At 40.3% G+C, this 12,652-nt stretch overlaps 1 protein-coding gene across 1 annotated transcript in view; it reads right to left on the reverse strand.

Moving 5' to 3' along the window:
* Positions 1-2,151: 2,151 nt before the first annotated feature.
* GLE1 (GLE1 RNA export mediator) overlaps positions 2,152-12,652 on the reverse strand; it is a 12,302-nt gene continuing 1,801 nt past the window's right edge. The window contains exons 2-16 of the mRNA XM_009322199.1: positions 11,991-12,215; positions 10,825-10,950; positions 10,478-10,626; positions 10,095-10,155; positions 9,561-9,815; positions 8,564-8,792; positions 7,858-7,973; positions 7,597-7,666; positions 7,103-7,245; positions 6,031-6,221; positions 5,422-5,551; positions 4,977-5,081; positions 3,915-3,997; positions 3,680-3,743; positions 2,152-3,002 (exon numbers count right to left, since the gene is read on the reverse strand). Coding sequence (XP_009320474.1) covers positions 2,934-3,002; positions 3,680-3,743; positions 3,915-3,997; positions 4,977-5,081; positions 5,422-5,551; positions 6,031-6,221; positions 7,103-7,245; positions 7,597-7,666; positions 7,858-7,973; positions 8,564-8,792; positions 9,561-9,815; positions 10,095-10,155; positions 10,478-10,626; positions 10,825-10,950; positions 11,991-12,215 — 2,016 coding nt within the window. The 3' untranslated portion in view covers positions 2,152-2,933. The remainder of the gene's footprint in view (positions 3,003-3,679; positions 3,744-3,914; positions 3,998-4,976; positions 5,082-5,421; positions 5,552-6,030; positions 6,222-7,102; positions 7,246-7,596; positions 7,667-7,857; positions 7,974-8,563; positions 8,793-9,560; positions 9,816-10,094; positions 10,156-10,477; positions 10,627-10,824; positions 10,951-11,990; positions 12,216-12,652) is intronic.

The raw sequence follows: 12,652 nt of genomic DNA on the forward strand, positions 1-12,652 counted from the left end.
TTGGGCCTTTGGCCATTGCCTCACCGCCCTAGTGACCAGCCTCGGACACGAAAATAATACAAGATTGCACTGGGAATCAGTTAAAATGTCCGCGCAGCATGGCGGCAGCTGGGCTTTCTGCCCCCTTCTCCTCAGCCAGGGTCAGTTTGGGCTCTTGAAGGCTGGAGCTGCTGCAGCTGCAGAGCACAGAGGACGGGTGACAGGTTTTACAATTTAAAGCAATAGGCCAGACTCAAAGCAGCAGCCTCATTAGTTTTACGTTATTAAAAATGGGTACAGGTAAGGCTGTCTTTTTGAAGCAGCGTGTAGTGTCACAATCACAAAGCCTGGCAAGGACAGAGCATCAAAAGGCTGCAAACGCTTGTCAGGAGAAATACATTTTTGAAAAGCCAATGCATAAATTCAAAAGAAAATGAGACTTTAAACTAGTTGTTTAAAATAGACATTGCAAAGAAAAAAAAAAAATTACAGTAGAATTTAAGAGGCCTGGTAAGGCAGCAAGAACTTTATGGGATCAAAGTAGTGAGTGGGTTTGAGTGATTTTTGAGTTAATCACCCTTTCTTTTTTATGAAAGTACTTAAATGGAAAAAGCAGACTTGCAGTGACATTGCATCGCAACCCGTGGGACTGCCTTGTCTCCAAGGAAGAGTATGACTCACGACAATTTTAATGCATCTCGTCCTGAATGCACAGTATTTTCACATCTGAGATGTTCTCCTTTGTCATATCTGACATGAATACGCGTATAAAAATACCACAAATACATGCATAAGGACCTTATTTGCACTGTATCTTTGTAACACCAAATGGCTAACATTCAAAACTGCTAAAATGACAAAAATCAGAATTGCATAATACCAGTCAACCATCAGTTCAGGCAGTAGATGCAACCTTAAGCTACATCAATAAATATTGATTTATTATTATGCTTTTGAAGTCCACTCATTATTCAATTAGAAATTCTTATTAATGTTTTTGAAATAGTATATAAATATCTGGAAGTCCTTACTGAGGCAGAAAAGGATACGTTTGTTATTTATAAAAACGTAGACCTACATTCCCCCCCAAAATGTCAGAAAACCCTAGTACCTGTCAGCAAAAAAAAAGCTATTGTGTCTTGTATATACCATCAAATCACTCCTTGTATTTTGGCACAGGCAGACAATTGTTTCTAACAGACAGTACCAATTAATATCTTGGCAAAGTGAGTTTCCAACATAATTGTAGATATGCAAGATGTAATTAAAACATCTCCACTCAGTATAAAAAAACCACAAACATTTTCAAGTATACTAATGAAAGTTGTATATTGCTTCAGTGTTACCTGGTAAAAGAACACTGAAAGGAGATTTCCAGCATCCCAGAACAATCACCAGTAACACCACAGTCTAAAGAATTCCAGAGTCAGTTTACAAAATGCATGCACCAAATGCGAATTTAATTTATTTACCAGTCAATTTTAAAGTCAAGGATAAAGGTTTTAAAGGCCTGAATTCTGAAGTACATGTTACAACTTTTTCTCAGAAATCTCAAGAACTATATAAAAATCAAATTCAGATCTTCATATGGCCTCAACTCTACTGTCTTACAGCTTCACATTATGATGCCTCTAGGAATAGCAAAAAACGATCTGGTAAAAATAATAATAGTTTTAACTTGCAACAGTATATTGCAAAAACAACACACTACCTTCTAGAACTCAGAAGCAAATTTTCTCATCTTAGAGGCCACCAAAATAGTCCAAGGCCAGCGCACCATAAATCAGACAAATCTCCCATCACTCTGATCTCCCATACTATCTATCTCCTGTATTCACCAAGGAGCTGTAGATTTTCTTGACCATCCTTCTATAGAAAAAAAAACTGCATCAGCTTCAGATTAAAAAGAAAAAAAAAAATCAAACTTTAATACTAATTTTAACAGATCTCGAGAATGAACTATTCTCAGAATAATCCACCATTGGTACAAAAGTATTACAGTACTTGATACATAAAATACCACAGCATTGATAAGGAAGAAATCCATTTACACAAAAAGAGCCCTTATAAAATGCACCTTAGGTAACCCAAGCATACCATTTCCCCCTCAAACGATGGCAGAACATCAGCAAAAGTGCTAGAATGAATGCACCATTTTGCCACCTTTTTTTCCCCCTCTAAATAGGAAAATGTATTGTTAGCTTCCATCCTTCTGATGGTTAACGGACACAGAAATTCTGTAGTTTCAGGAACTTTGCTCTTCCCCCATGAAGTTACCATTATCCACGCAAACCTTTTAAAACAGTGACTTTTAACTCTCTTAAACGGAGAATACTGCCTCTTGGAGCGAAGTTACATTCCACAGAGGTAAGTGTCAACACTGCTAGGCCACATGCCTTTACCAATCTCACTGTAGTTTTAAGATGTTGTTGAGAAAAACAGGATGCAAGTACATCAGCATAATTAAAACTGAATTATAAAAGACATAATAAATACAAAAATAAAGTTCTAGCAGTAAGTTTCTGAGATTGATTACTCTGTTAAGACTTCATAAAGCTGTGAGGTATTTTCACTTTCATGGAGAGAACAGTACTGTGCAAATTTTCAGACCAAGAATCTTTAATCTCTGAAGCCCAGAGATCATCAGGATACTATATTTAAAACATTTTCAGCATGTTTAAACATATGAAGAAAAAGTCTTCAATTTTCCATAATTTACTATACAAAAACTTATAAAAATCCAAAGCAAAGAATAACTTCCAATTATTTGCAACAAATTAAACACAAGTTTGTTCTGCCCAACATAAATCTTGATAAATTAAACATTAACAGGTTGATGGAATATTTTCCCCTCATTCCTCTATATACAAAATATATTTATTTTGCCTTTACATGTAAACAGGAAGCCAGGTCTGAAAGCACTGACATCCAGGGGGAAAGAAATACAAACTGATTTATGTTCTCCAAAAGGAAGACTGCAGAGTGCCCTTTGGTAATGGAATTTCCTTCTGCTGTAGACATTCCTAGTGGAGAGAGAAAGACAAGGAACAAAACAAAAAGAAATGTGTATCTTAATTTGCCATCTCTTCTCAGGAATTTTGATGGCTCTTACTGCACACATTCAAAGCATTGCTAATAAAATGTACCAACATTAATTTTGAAATGAAAGTACAAACTCTGAAGCTATCATATTTTAACATCATAATCTAAGTCAACATTCACAAAACAATTTAAATAATCAAGTATTTTACAGTTTTGCAAGCTTTCTTTAAAAAAAAGCAGAATACAATGCTAAACAAATGCTACAGAGAGCAGTTCAGTGTCTACTTCCTCATGTATCTAATCAGGACAACAGATAAAAATAAGCAAACCGCTAATAAAAAATAGCTGTTACAGAAATGACTCAGCAGAATCCTCCTCAACCTGTACATCTCCTCTCACTGAACTTCATATATAATCAAAATACATTTTCACTGAGAAAAAGTAGATGTGAGATAAGTGAGATGTTTGACATCATAAGTATCATTAAGGTAATTCAGTACCTGAAAAGTTATAAGAGACAGGTTACATCATAGCGACGGGTCTGGACTACGAGGTATGCTGCAAGCAGTGCCAGCGTCATTATCAAAATGATCCATATATCAACTGAAGGGAAAAACCCCCAAAGCCAGCACACTTGAAAACAAAAAAACTGCTTTACCTCCAAGAATTGCTTGAAACGCATTAAAGAGCCCATCTGTCCAGAGCTGGTAATTGCTTCAATTCTGCAGAAATAGCAGCATATTTCAAAATCTACTTAGAAAGTTGGGTTTGATTTACAAGTGGGTGTGGGGTGAATGGCAGAGATTGGAAGAGATGAACGAGTCATTTAAGAGCAAACACTCACAAAGTAAAAAACGAGGATTATTTCACATTCCTAACCACAGACAGCATACCTTGGGAAATAGTCTTCTCGGATAAGCAACATCATTTTCCAGAACTGAACCTGATACTGCTTCATGAGAGCGTTGCCACACACCTATGGTACAGAAATCCACAAAGAGACCAGCTTCCAGACTAACATGACAACTTCAATGAACCTGTTCAATGTCAACCACTTAATTATTTTATCCAGACGTTTAAAGAAATGTACCCACACCTACAATAAAACGAGCAAATCCTCTAAATGCCGCTACTGCTACCACAATCGCCTTTTTTTCTTGTTGACTGTGTGGTGGCCACTGATACCAATCTCACATTATTCTTCCTCTCGCTCCAGTCTCCCTCCAAAAATAACAGCCTTCCCTAATACCATATTGTGGTCATTTCCCCACCTTGACTACTGCAGTGTGGATTCATCAGCTTTCTTCATACAGTCAGTTTACAGGACAAACATTCCTCAGACTTCACCACTACTAACAGAATCCCCATGGTGTATTTCACTTTGTACTTTATTTTCTCATTTCTACTTTTAAAGTTCTGTAGAAGGCATTTGATAAGCATGGGGAGCTGCTTGTGTTCAACAGTGTTTGTCTCCCCTGACTTCAGCCTTTAACTCTGGCTCTTATTTAGCATAGCCCTATATCCTACGAGAGAGGATTAACATACGTCAGGCTCTGTCCTTTTCAACCTGAAAACCCCCATCCTGTTTTATGAAGTAATTCAGCTGGAGAGGCCACAGGACCTCACTGCATTGTACGAACTGATGCCAAATGCTTAGCAGACCTCGTTCTTACAGGACCATGCAACTATTTTTAAAATACCAGGAACCTTAAACGGCACCAAATACAACAACAGAAGTTGCATGTATAAAAACTTCCAGCTTTAAGTCATTCAGCTCCAAAGCTGTATTTGCAAGAGTGTGGAAATACTCACATTCCTTTCTGAAGGAATAAGGACAAGTTAAAAAAAAAAAAAGCTGTTAAAAATCACAGCGAACCTCACCTCAGCAATCCCTTCAGAAACTAAAATGTCACCAATTTCGATCTCTTTAAACACTAGTAATCCACATCGCTTACCTCCAGAAAATCAAAAAGAAGTGTAGCTGTCACATCTGCCAGAGGCTCCATATTCAACATCTGAGCAAGCCAGCGCCATCCATAGTTCAGCCCATGAGGATGCGTCTATAAAGCAACAAAAAAAGCTACCCACCACTTGTTTTACGACTTGCAAAATGCTATTATCAAAACAGGCAGTTTTCTGATTTACTTTCTTTATAAAGTTATTTTACAATAGCCTAACATAAAACTTGATTGTTATGAAGATATAAAGAAAGGAAGTAAAGGTCTACACTACAAATTACTTTGCATTGCTTTGTTGATTATGGTTATGACCATCTCCCTTCAAATATATTATGAGCTGGTTTAAGTTCAGCACACCTTAACTACAAATCAAGTTGACAATACATTTAATAGACTCTTGGGATAGTAACAAGGTTCTAATTATAATGCCATACACGCATACCCCTTGTTTGTTTCCGTAAGGCCACCGGAGTTGAATGATAGCAGCATAAAGGCGAATCATTCCTGACATCCGTTTAAGAAAATGATCTTGTTCTTCCATCTTAGAATCCTTAACTTGATATCCAAGCATCCTAAGTATGAGAAGACGTTCCAGTATTAGTACAGCAAAACACATTCACTTGAGTCCCTGCAGTTCTCAGCTTACTTTAAGTCAACTGTACTGAGAATAGGGATATGCCAAAACCATACAAGAATTATTGCAAAGGCTGATCATTATCCTCTGGATCGTATGTTCCACTGTTTTATACCCTGTAGAGTATTTAGGTTCTGTACTGGATATTTCATCTTGAATCAAGCTATAGCTATCAACTGTTCTTTGAGAAGGACAAGGAAGAAGCAGCAAAAGGACACTTCCAAAGCTGAAGGACACAGTGTCCTCCAGGGAAACAGGGTCAGGGGAGCTGCACACTTGTGAGTGAATCTCCAGAGTCTCTGCCAGCACATCACAGTGCCTATGTAATCAGAGATGGGGAAAAGTGGAGTTCACTCAGAAGAATACAACCTTCACCCTTGCAGCGTTCATGCTGAAGACGTCCAGTAATAAATTTACCTCTGATACTCTTCCATAGAAGTCCCCTCTTTCAATGCAGGGTAAAATGGCACAGAATAGGGGCACTTTTTGTGCAGATGAGCTAAAAAGAGGTCTCCAACTCGAGGGTGTATTTCCCAGATTCCTGAGGCCACCACAGCAATTGGGAAAGCTGCATCACGGTGAGAAGCTACTTCTTCTTCTCCTTGATTCTGGAGGGGGGAAAAGGAAAGTCAGTCCCCACCCCTTCAAGCCACTTCTCAGACAAAAAAATTCCTCTTTTTTGTGTAATTAGCCTCTACGAAAGGATCCTAATGTTTCCATGGCTATGTGGCCAATAGCTGAGAAAGCCCTATGTCCTCAGCTCCCACAGAGGACGACAATAAACTTTGGGTCAGGACAGAAAAAAGGGGTTAGCAAATACAGGCTCAAAGTGCAAGGCTGCCCAGATATTCTCACTCCAAGCAATCATTTTCAGATGTTTACAAATCAGTCACAGTTTTACTCCATGGGCTAATTTTTGCATATATTTGTCACTGCAGGGACAAAAGAAAGTTTCAAACAGCCCAAATGTAGCAAATAAAGACTAGAAAAAAATACTGCCAACTCCAAAAAGCAACTTAAACAACGACACTTCATTTCTTGGGAGGTGCTAACTACACAGCAGGGACAGAAGTTTGCCTCTCGGGCCTTAGCTTCCCTCCCCCTCCCCCTCCCCCCCCAATTCTGCCAAGGTGTAAGGTTTTGAGCATATATACTGTTTTGTGATAGATCATAAATTAAGAATCAACCCGTTTTCCACTAACACTGTACCTAACTAGTTCAGAATATGTAACATGTAAGGCTGGAATTTAAGATACTTCTTCCTCCTAGAAGAGATAACAGGGGAGTGGAGGGAAAAAGAAACTAAGTTCTTGCATGTTGTTTTTTTAATCCAAAAAGCACTTTCTCTGATCAATATGAACATTAACACACGCAAGCTAAACACCTAGTAATTTTGCTCTTAGTAGTTGAAGACAGAGGACAGGGTCCAAAAGAACTTCTTAAAGCACTAGCTACCTTTGCCACCCCAATAAAGAGAACATTTCCTCACCACAAATTTCTCCGCAAGTTTGTAATAAACAAAATCCAGACCCTGTGGATGCTGAGTCACCGATACAGTTCGCCCTCCACTCTGAACAGACTTTCCAGAGAGCAGGTTATTGATCTTGTCAAATATCTCTCTCAGTTGAGAGCCTGCAAATATACAAGGAACATATGGAGACAGAAGATTAGGAAACCGCAGACCAGTCTTAACTAGACCACATCAACTTCACAAAAACTACATCCTGAAGGGTAAGGCATCTCAAACTGCACATTTGCTACATCTGATTAAGGAAACTGAATCGTGATGAAGCAAGATGCCTCCGAGGGAAGCAACAGCCGTCAAAAAAAAAGCGAACACTGTGCTGCAAAGGCTTGGACTATATGCATACCAGCTTTCTGCTGTAGGGATAATTACAGAAACATTGGGCATGTTGTGTCCTACTAAAAATCTTTACACCAAAAGGCATTTCAGTTAGATTGGGTTCTTGGCGTTTTCCTGACCTGCTATTCTAGAGATCTGGCTCACAGGGATCGTAGCTGCTTTCTGCAAGTCTGTTTTTATCTTCTTAACCTGCAGAACAAACAAACAAACTTTAAAAACCTTTACAGACCAGCAAACTACTATGATAGTTTGGATGAGCAGACTGTTAACAGAGGCTGCTAAGTTAGAATTTTTATTTATTTTTTTTAAATGAAAGCTGTTCTATTTCCCCTAGAAATTAAGATCATCACTCTTCAGCAGTATTAATCATTTGTTCATACCTCATTGTTGTCTTTGCAGTTGCTGATTCCACTGAAAGAAGCAATGCACTGCTCAGCAGCATCTTGAAGCTGCTGGTACCACTGCATGGTACTTTCTTCTGCCTTAACTTGAAGTCCTGATATTAAAAAAAAAAAAGCAGAAGACTAAGACAGACCCAAAACTCTAGAAAACCTTAAGAAAACTTTTTTTAAAAAATTGCAAGGAACTAACAGCTGCATGAGTGCTTTATTCCCAGAATTCAGTTTAGAAAGTTATGTTCATAAATGAACTACAAGTTTGCAAGCTATACGGGAGTCCTCCTTCTTCAGCTTAGTAGCTTATATACGCAGGATATCTGGACTTAACTTACTCTCAAGAAGGAAGTGGTCTGTCCTTGTATGTTTGTCACATTTTGACCCATCTACACTCGCAAGAAGGCACAACGTTATTCTCTAATATTCCAATATATGGCATAGTGTCTAGGAAGAGCAGGTTTTGCTCCAGTTAATACAGTCAATTTATACTGCATCAGTTTCATTTCAAAAGTTTGCTGCCCGCAGTCCTATACCCATTGTGCTAGTTGTGCTAAAAGTAAAGGCTACGAGAAGGTATGTCGTCACAACAATAAGATTCCAAAGTAGTATTTAGCCTAACAATAAAAGAGTGTGTGAAGAGGGAAAGGAAGGGGAAAAAAAAAAGCCGGGGAAAAAAAAAAGCCTAACCAACCTTCCTTCTGCTGCTTTCCACCTGACTGCTGTGCAGGGGCAGGAGTCTGAGCCTTCATCTGCTCTTTTTTCAGTAACTCTTTCTTCTTCTGCCTCTCTTCCTCTTCATCTTTCCTCCTTTTTTCTTCCACAGCTGCAGCGATTTCTTGCTGCATGCTGGATATCAACCCTCGCATCTCCTGCAGTGCTCGTTCAGTATTGGCCACATCTACTTGAGTAGGGAAACCTCTCTGTCAAGAAACAGAGGTAATAGAGCATCAATCTTCCGTTCCACTATCTGTAGACCAACAGCAAGAGCAAGGAGCCTTTGAAGCATTAGCCTTCAGGTAACCTGGGAGCCAACTACACATTTCATCCTCTTTGGTGAAAATACCTTTTTCTCCTTTATTTGTACATAACATTGGTAAATAATGTGAGACTAGATCTCACAAGATCTCGGACAACAAAAATTAATAACACACTCTTGACAAGTATAAGGGAACCCCAATGCAAAGCCTAGACAGCTTCCTCTGCAGAAAGCCAGCTGTGACAAGCTGAAACAGAGAGTTAGCCTTATTATAGTGTTCTATTTTTCAAGGTTTGTATCCCACCTTTACGTAGAGAAAAAAATTTTCAAGGAAGCCTAGTTACTGCAAAAAGGCTTACGAGTATAGGAGAATCATAATGTGTCCAGTATTTAACAATTTATGAACCACTCCGCTTCCATGGTTGTCTCAAAAAGGAACTTTACAGCATCAAGAGTTTACAGTATTTTAATATTGAATCTTTCTCCTGTAGAAATCCTCATGCATTTTTATGAGCCATTTTCAGGAGAACAGCTAAAGTGCCACAGAAAAGAATTCTCCTTTTAAATTAGATGCTTTATAGGACAAATATGTAAAAAACATTTCTGTGACATCTTATTTAACAGCCTCATAACAAGCTGCCTTTGAAGACAGCTACAGGAAGCTTTATGAAGGAATGACAAGCAAAGTTAAGAACAACTCTAGAACCTCTACCTCACTTGTGGTGCGGATGAGTCCCGACACCAGCCCACAGATCTGGTTGCCACGATTACTGTATGCAGAAAGATCGATTCTTGGCAAGTCTTTGTGTCTATAATTGGGATCAATCTGCTGGTTAAGCTGCAGCACTTCCTCCTGGATGGAATAAAGGCGACGCAATCTTTCCTGGCCTTCTTCCTTACGCAAACGCTCCAGCTCTTCTTGACGCTGCCTCTGCTGCTCTGCCTCGCGCAGTTTTAGGTTTAATACCTAGGGAGAAAAAGACACAAGAGACACAAAATACTTAAATAACTCCAGCTTTACAGGTCCTTCCTGGTCTGATGACTCTAGCTGTACAGGTCCTTCCTGATCCTACAACACATGTGCCTTTACTGCATTTCCACAGTGCAGCAGGTGCCCAGGACAGCACCAGAAAATACATTCTCACTCCAGGGGTGCCATGTAAATACAAATAAATCAACTGGTCTTTCCAGTTCCCACCGAGTAGTCGCGGTCTCTTATGAAAGACAACTTTTACAAGTCTCAGACCTTTGCTCTGTGTCGGTGTTCTTCCTTCAACTTCTCTTGCTGTCCCTGAGCCTCTTTTGAGCTACAATACACATAAAGACAGAAAAAACATATTCAAGACATGCACAAGACAAAATACAAACACACAGCAAGTTACTTTTGAAATAAGCCAAGCTAAAGGAACTTTAACTGTCACAAATACAGTCTTTTTCTAACCATTGAAACCTCAACAGTAGCCAGAGATCTACTCTGAAAGACAAACAATAACAGGATAGTTAACGTAAGAACAGCAGCAGGTGAGATTTTCAATCACAAGTGACTAGCATAGCATTGTCAGGCACAAGAATTAATGCTCACTTTGATTAAATGCTGTAATATTTTAAGGATGCCAGAGCTAATCTCACCTCTTCTCCATTACTTCTTGCAAATCTTGGAATTCCTGATGCTGCTTTAGCTCCTTCAGTTCATCAAAGCGCTTCAGTTGTTCACTTGCCAGGTCATACACTGCCCTCACCATCTGCTCTTGCTGCTCCTGCCGTTGCCTTAGCCCCTCCTGCAGATTGCAGAGGTGCCAGAAGCACCACAATGTAGTAATCACCGGAATTTGGGCAGAAGAAAATAAAAATTAAATTGCCCAAAGTGGGCCAACATTTAGGATAACTTACTGTCCTGCTACTTTTACCAGAGCATTGTTCCATCTGGTTACGTAGCTCTCCTGTGATTCACATACACCCTCAACTTTTTTTTTTACCTTTCCTTTCAGCCTGTGCATCTCTTCATACATCCGAATGCAGCCTTCGACTTCTGCAACTTTAGATGGCAGAACTGCTGGAAAGACTTCTTGATCCGTTTCCAGCAGACTGAGATCATCATTACCCTGCGTGGTCAGCATATAAGCAAAATCAGTGACTGAGTATTATTATCAGCAACTCACGGAGGAAACCAGGGAAATCAAGTCTCCTAAACCGCACATTATTTCCGGAGAAACAGACAAAGGAGTCAACCAACGCACAACTTTTTAGAGTAGTTATATACCCTGGTAGGGTAGCCTCACCATTTTGAGTATCCTCCAGGACGTATATGAGGTTGGCATAATTACTTTTCCCAATCACTAAAATTGGGAGCAGAGATACCAAGAGCCTACAGGACTTTCACGAAGGCTAACTGTCACCTAGAAAGGCTAGACGGACTCCCCACGTTCTCTTAACGTTCAGTGGAGATGTTACACTGGAAGAAGTCAAGACAGCTTTGTACTTTGAATCATTCTTCGGACTCTCTCTTATAACTGTTACCAGATCTTGCTGCTTCATTAAGATGTTTTCCTCACAATATATTTCTTAAGTCTAAATGGGGCCAAGATGATGCAAAACTTTGCTGCTCAGTATCATTGTTATGTAGTGAAGTCATCATTTAATGCACAGCAACAGACATTTGTTTTCTTTTCAGGTGCTTCATCAACTTCATTACCTCCACAACCCAACTGCTCATTGCCCAGCTTCCTACCCTTTTGCCTTGTAAAAGGGAGCCACAGCACACCTAAGCCATTCAAAGACTCCAGGGAACCCAAGGGGTTACTCACGGACTCCTACACAGGCCCGACCCTGCTCTGTGACCTTGTCTCTCCAAACGGATGAATCCCATGCTGATAATCCATGTAACTGTACAGCTCCAACTAAATTTTCCTTAGTTACGGTGAAAAAGGGAGTTTGCTTTTGGCCTCCTATGAAACATCCTATGAAAATCTTGTTAATACCACTTTTATCATCACCTGTTTATCCTACAGAAACTTGAAACTAAGCATGTTTTTCCCCACAAATTAACAGAGCGCAAACCAACCTTTATCAGACAATTTATGGCAGCAAGTTGGCATATTTTTTCTCACAGCTGCTCACGTATGGATTATAATCAGAGAGCTACCTTGGTTTCACTTGGCTCCGCAGACGAAAGTGGTGAAGAGCCCCGGCGGCTAGCAGGCGTGACCTTCTCCAGAGAAGATGACTGGTTTGCGAGGAGAGTGGATTCTTTAGGTGTTGAACTTCTGGAGGGTGTGATTTCTTGGGCTGATTGCCCAATCATTCTGTCTAGGACCCAGCCAGAATAAGGGGACAGCACAAGAGGAGACATGCATCCTTCCAAGATGTCCTAGAGAGAAAACATTTTCTGTAAACGTGAAACATACCAAGAAAGCAACGACACGTTAACAAACACACACTGAAAACATTTGCAGGGGTCAGCAAGTGCTTTATCACCGCAGCTCGGTGCCCCCTTTACCCATTTCTTCTGCTGTCTTTTCAACACGTTTTCCGGGCTCACTTACTTTTGCAGGACAGCAGGACGGCCACGCTCGGACCCTCTCCTGTAACACCTCCTCCTCCTCCTCCCCAAGCCCTGCACTAGCTAGCCGGAACGAAGGAGCCAGGACCCGACCCGCTGGGAGGGGGGCAGAGGGGCCCAGCCGCTGACGCGCGAGGAGGAGCGGGCAGCAGAGACACCACAAGGGCGATTTATGTATTTCAAGCCCTAAGGGGGCTGTTAGCGAGGCAAGGGGTCGATGCACCACCGCGGGGGCAGCGCTCGGA

Source organism: Pygoscelis adeliae, unplaced genomic scaffold (assembly GCF_000699105.1).
Source record: "Pygoscelis adeliae isolate BGI_AS28 unplaced genomic scaffold, ASM69910v1 Scaffold114, whole genome shotgun sequence".
NCBI classification, from domain to species: domain Eukaryota; kingdom Metazoa; phylum Chordata; class Aves; order Sphenisciformes; family Spheniscidae; genus Pygoscelis; species Pygoscelis adeliae.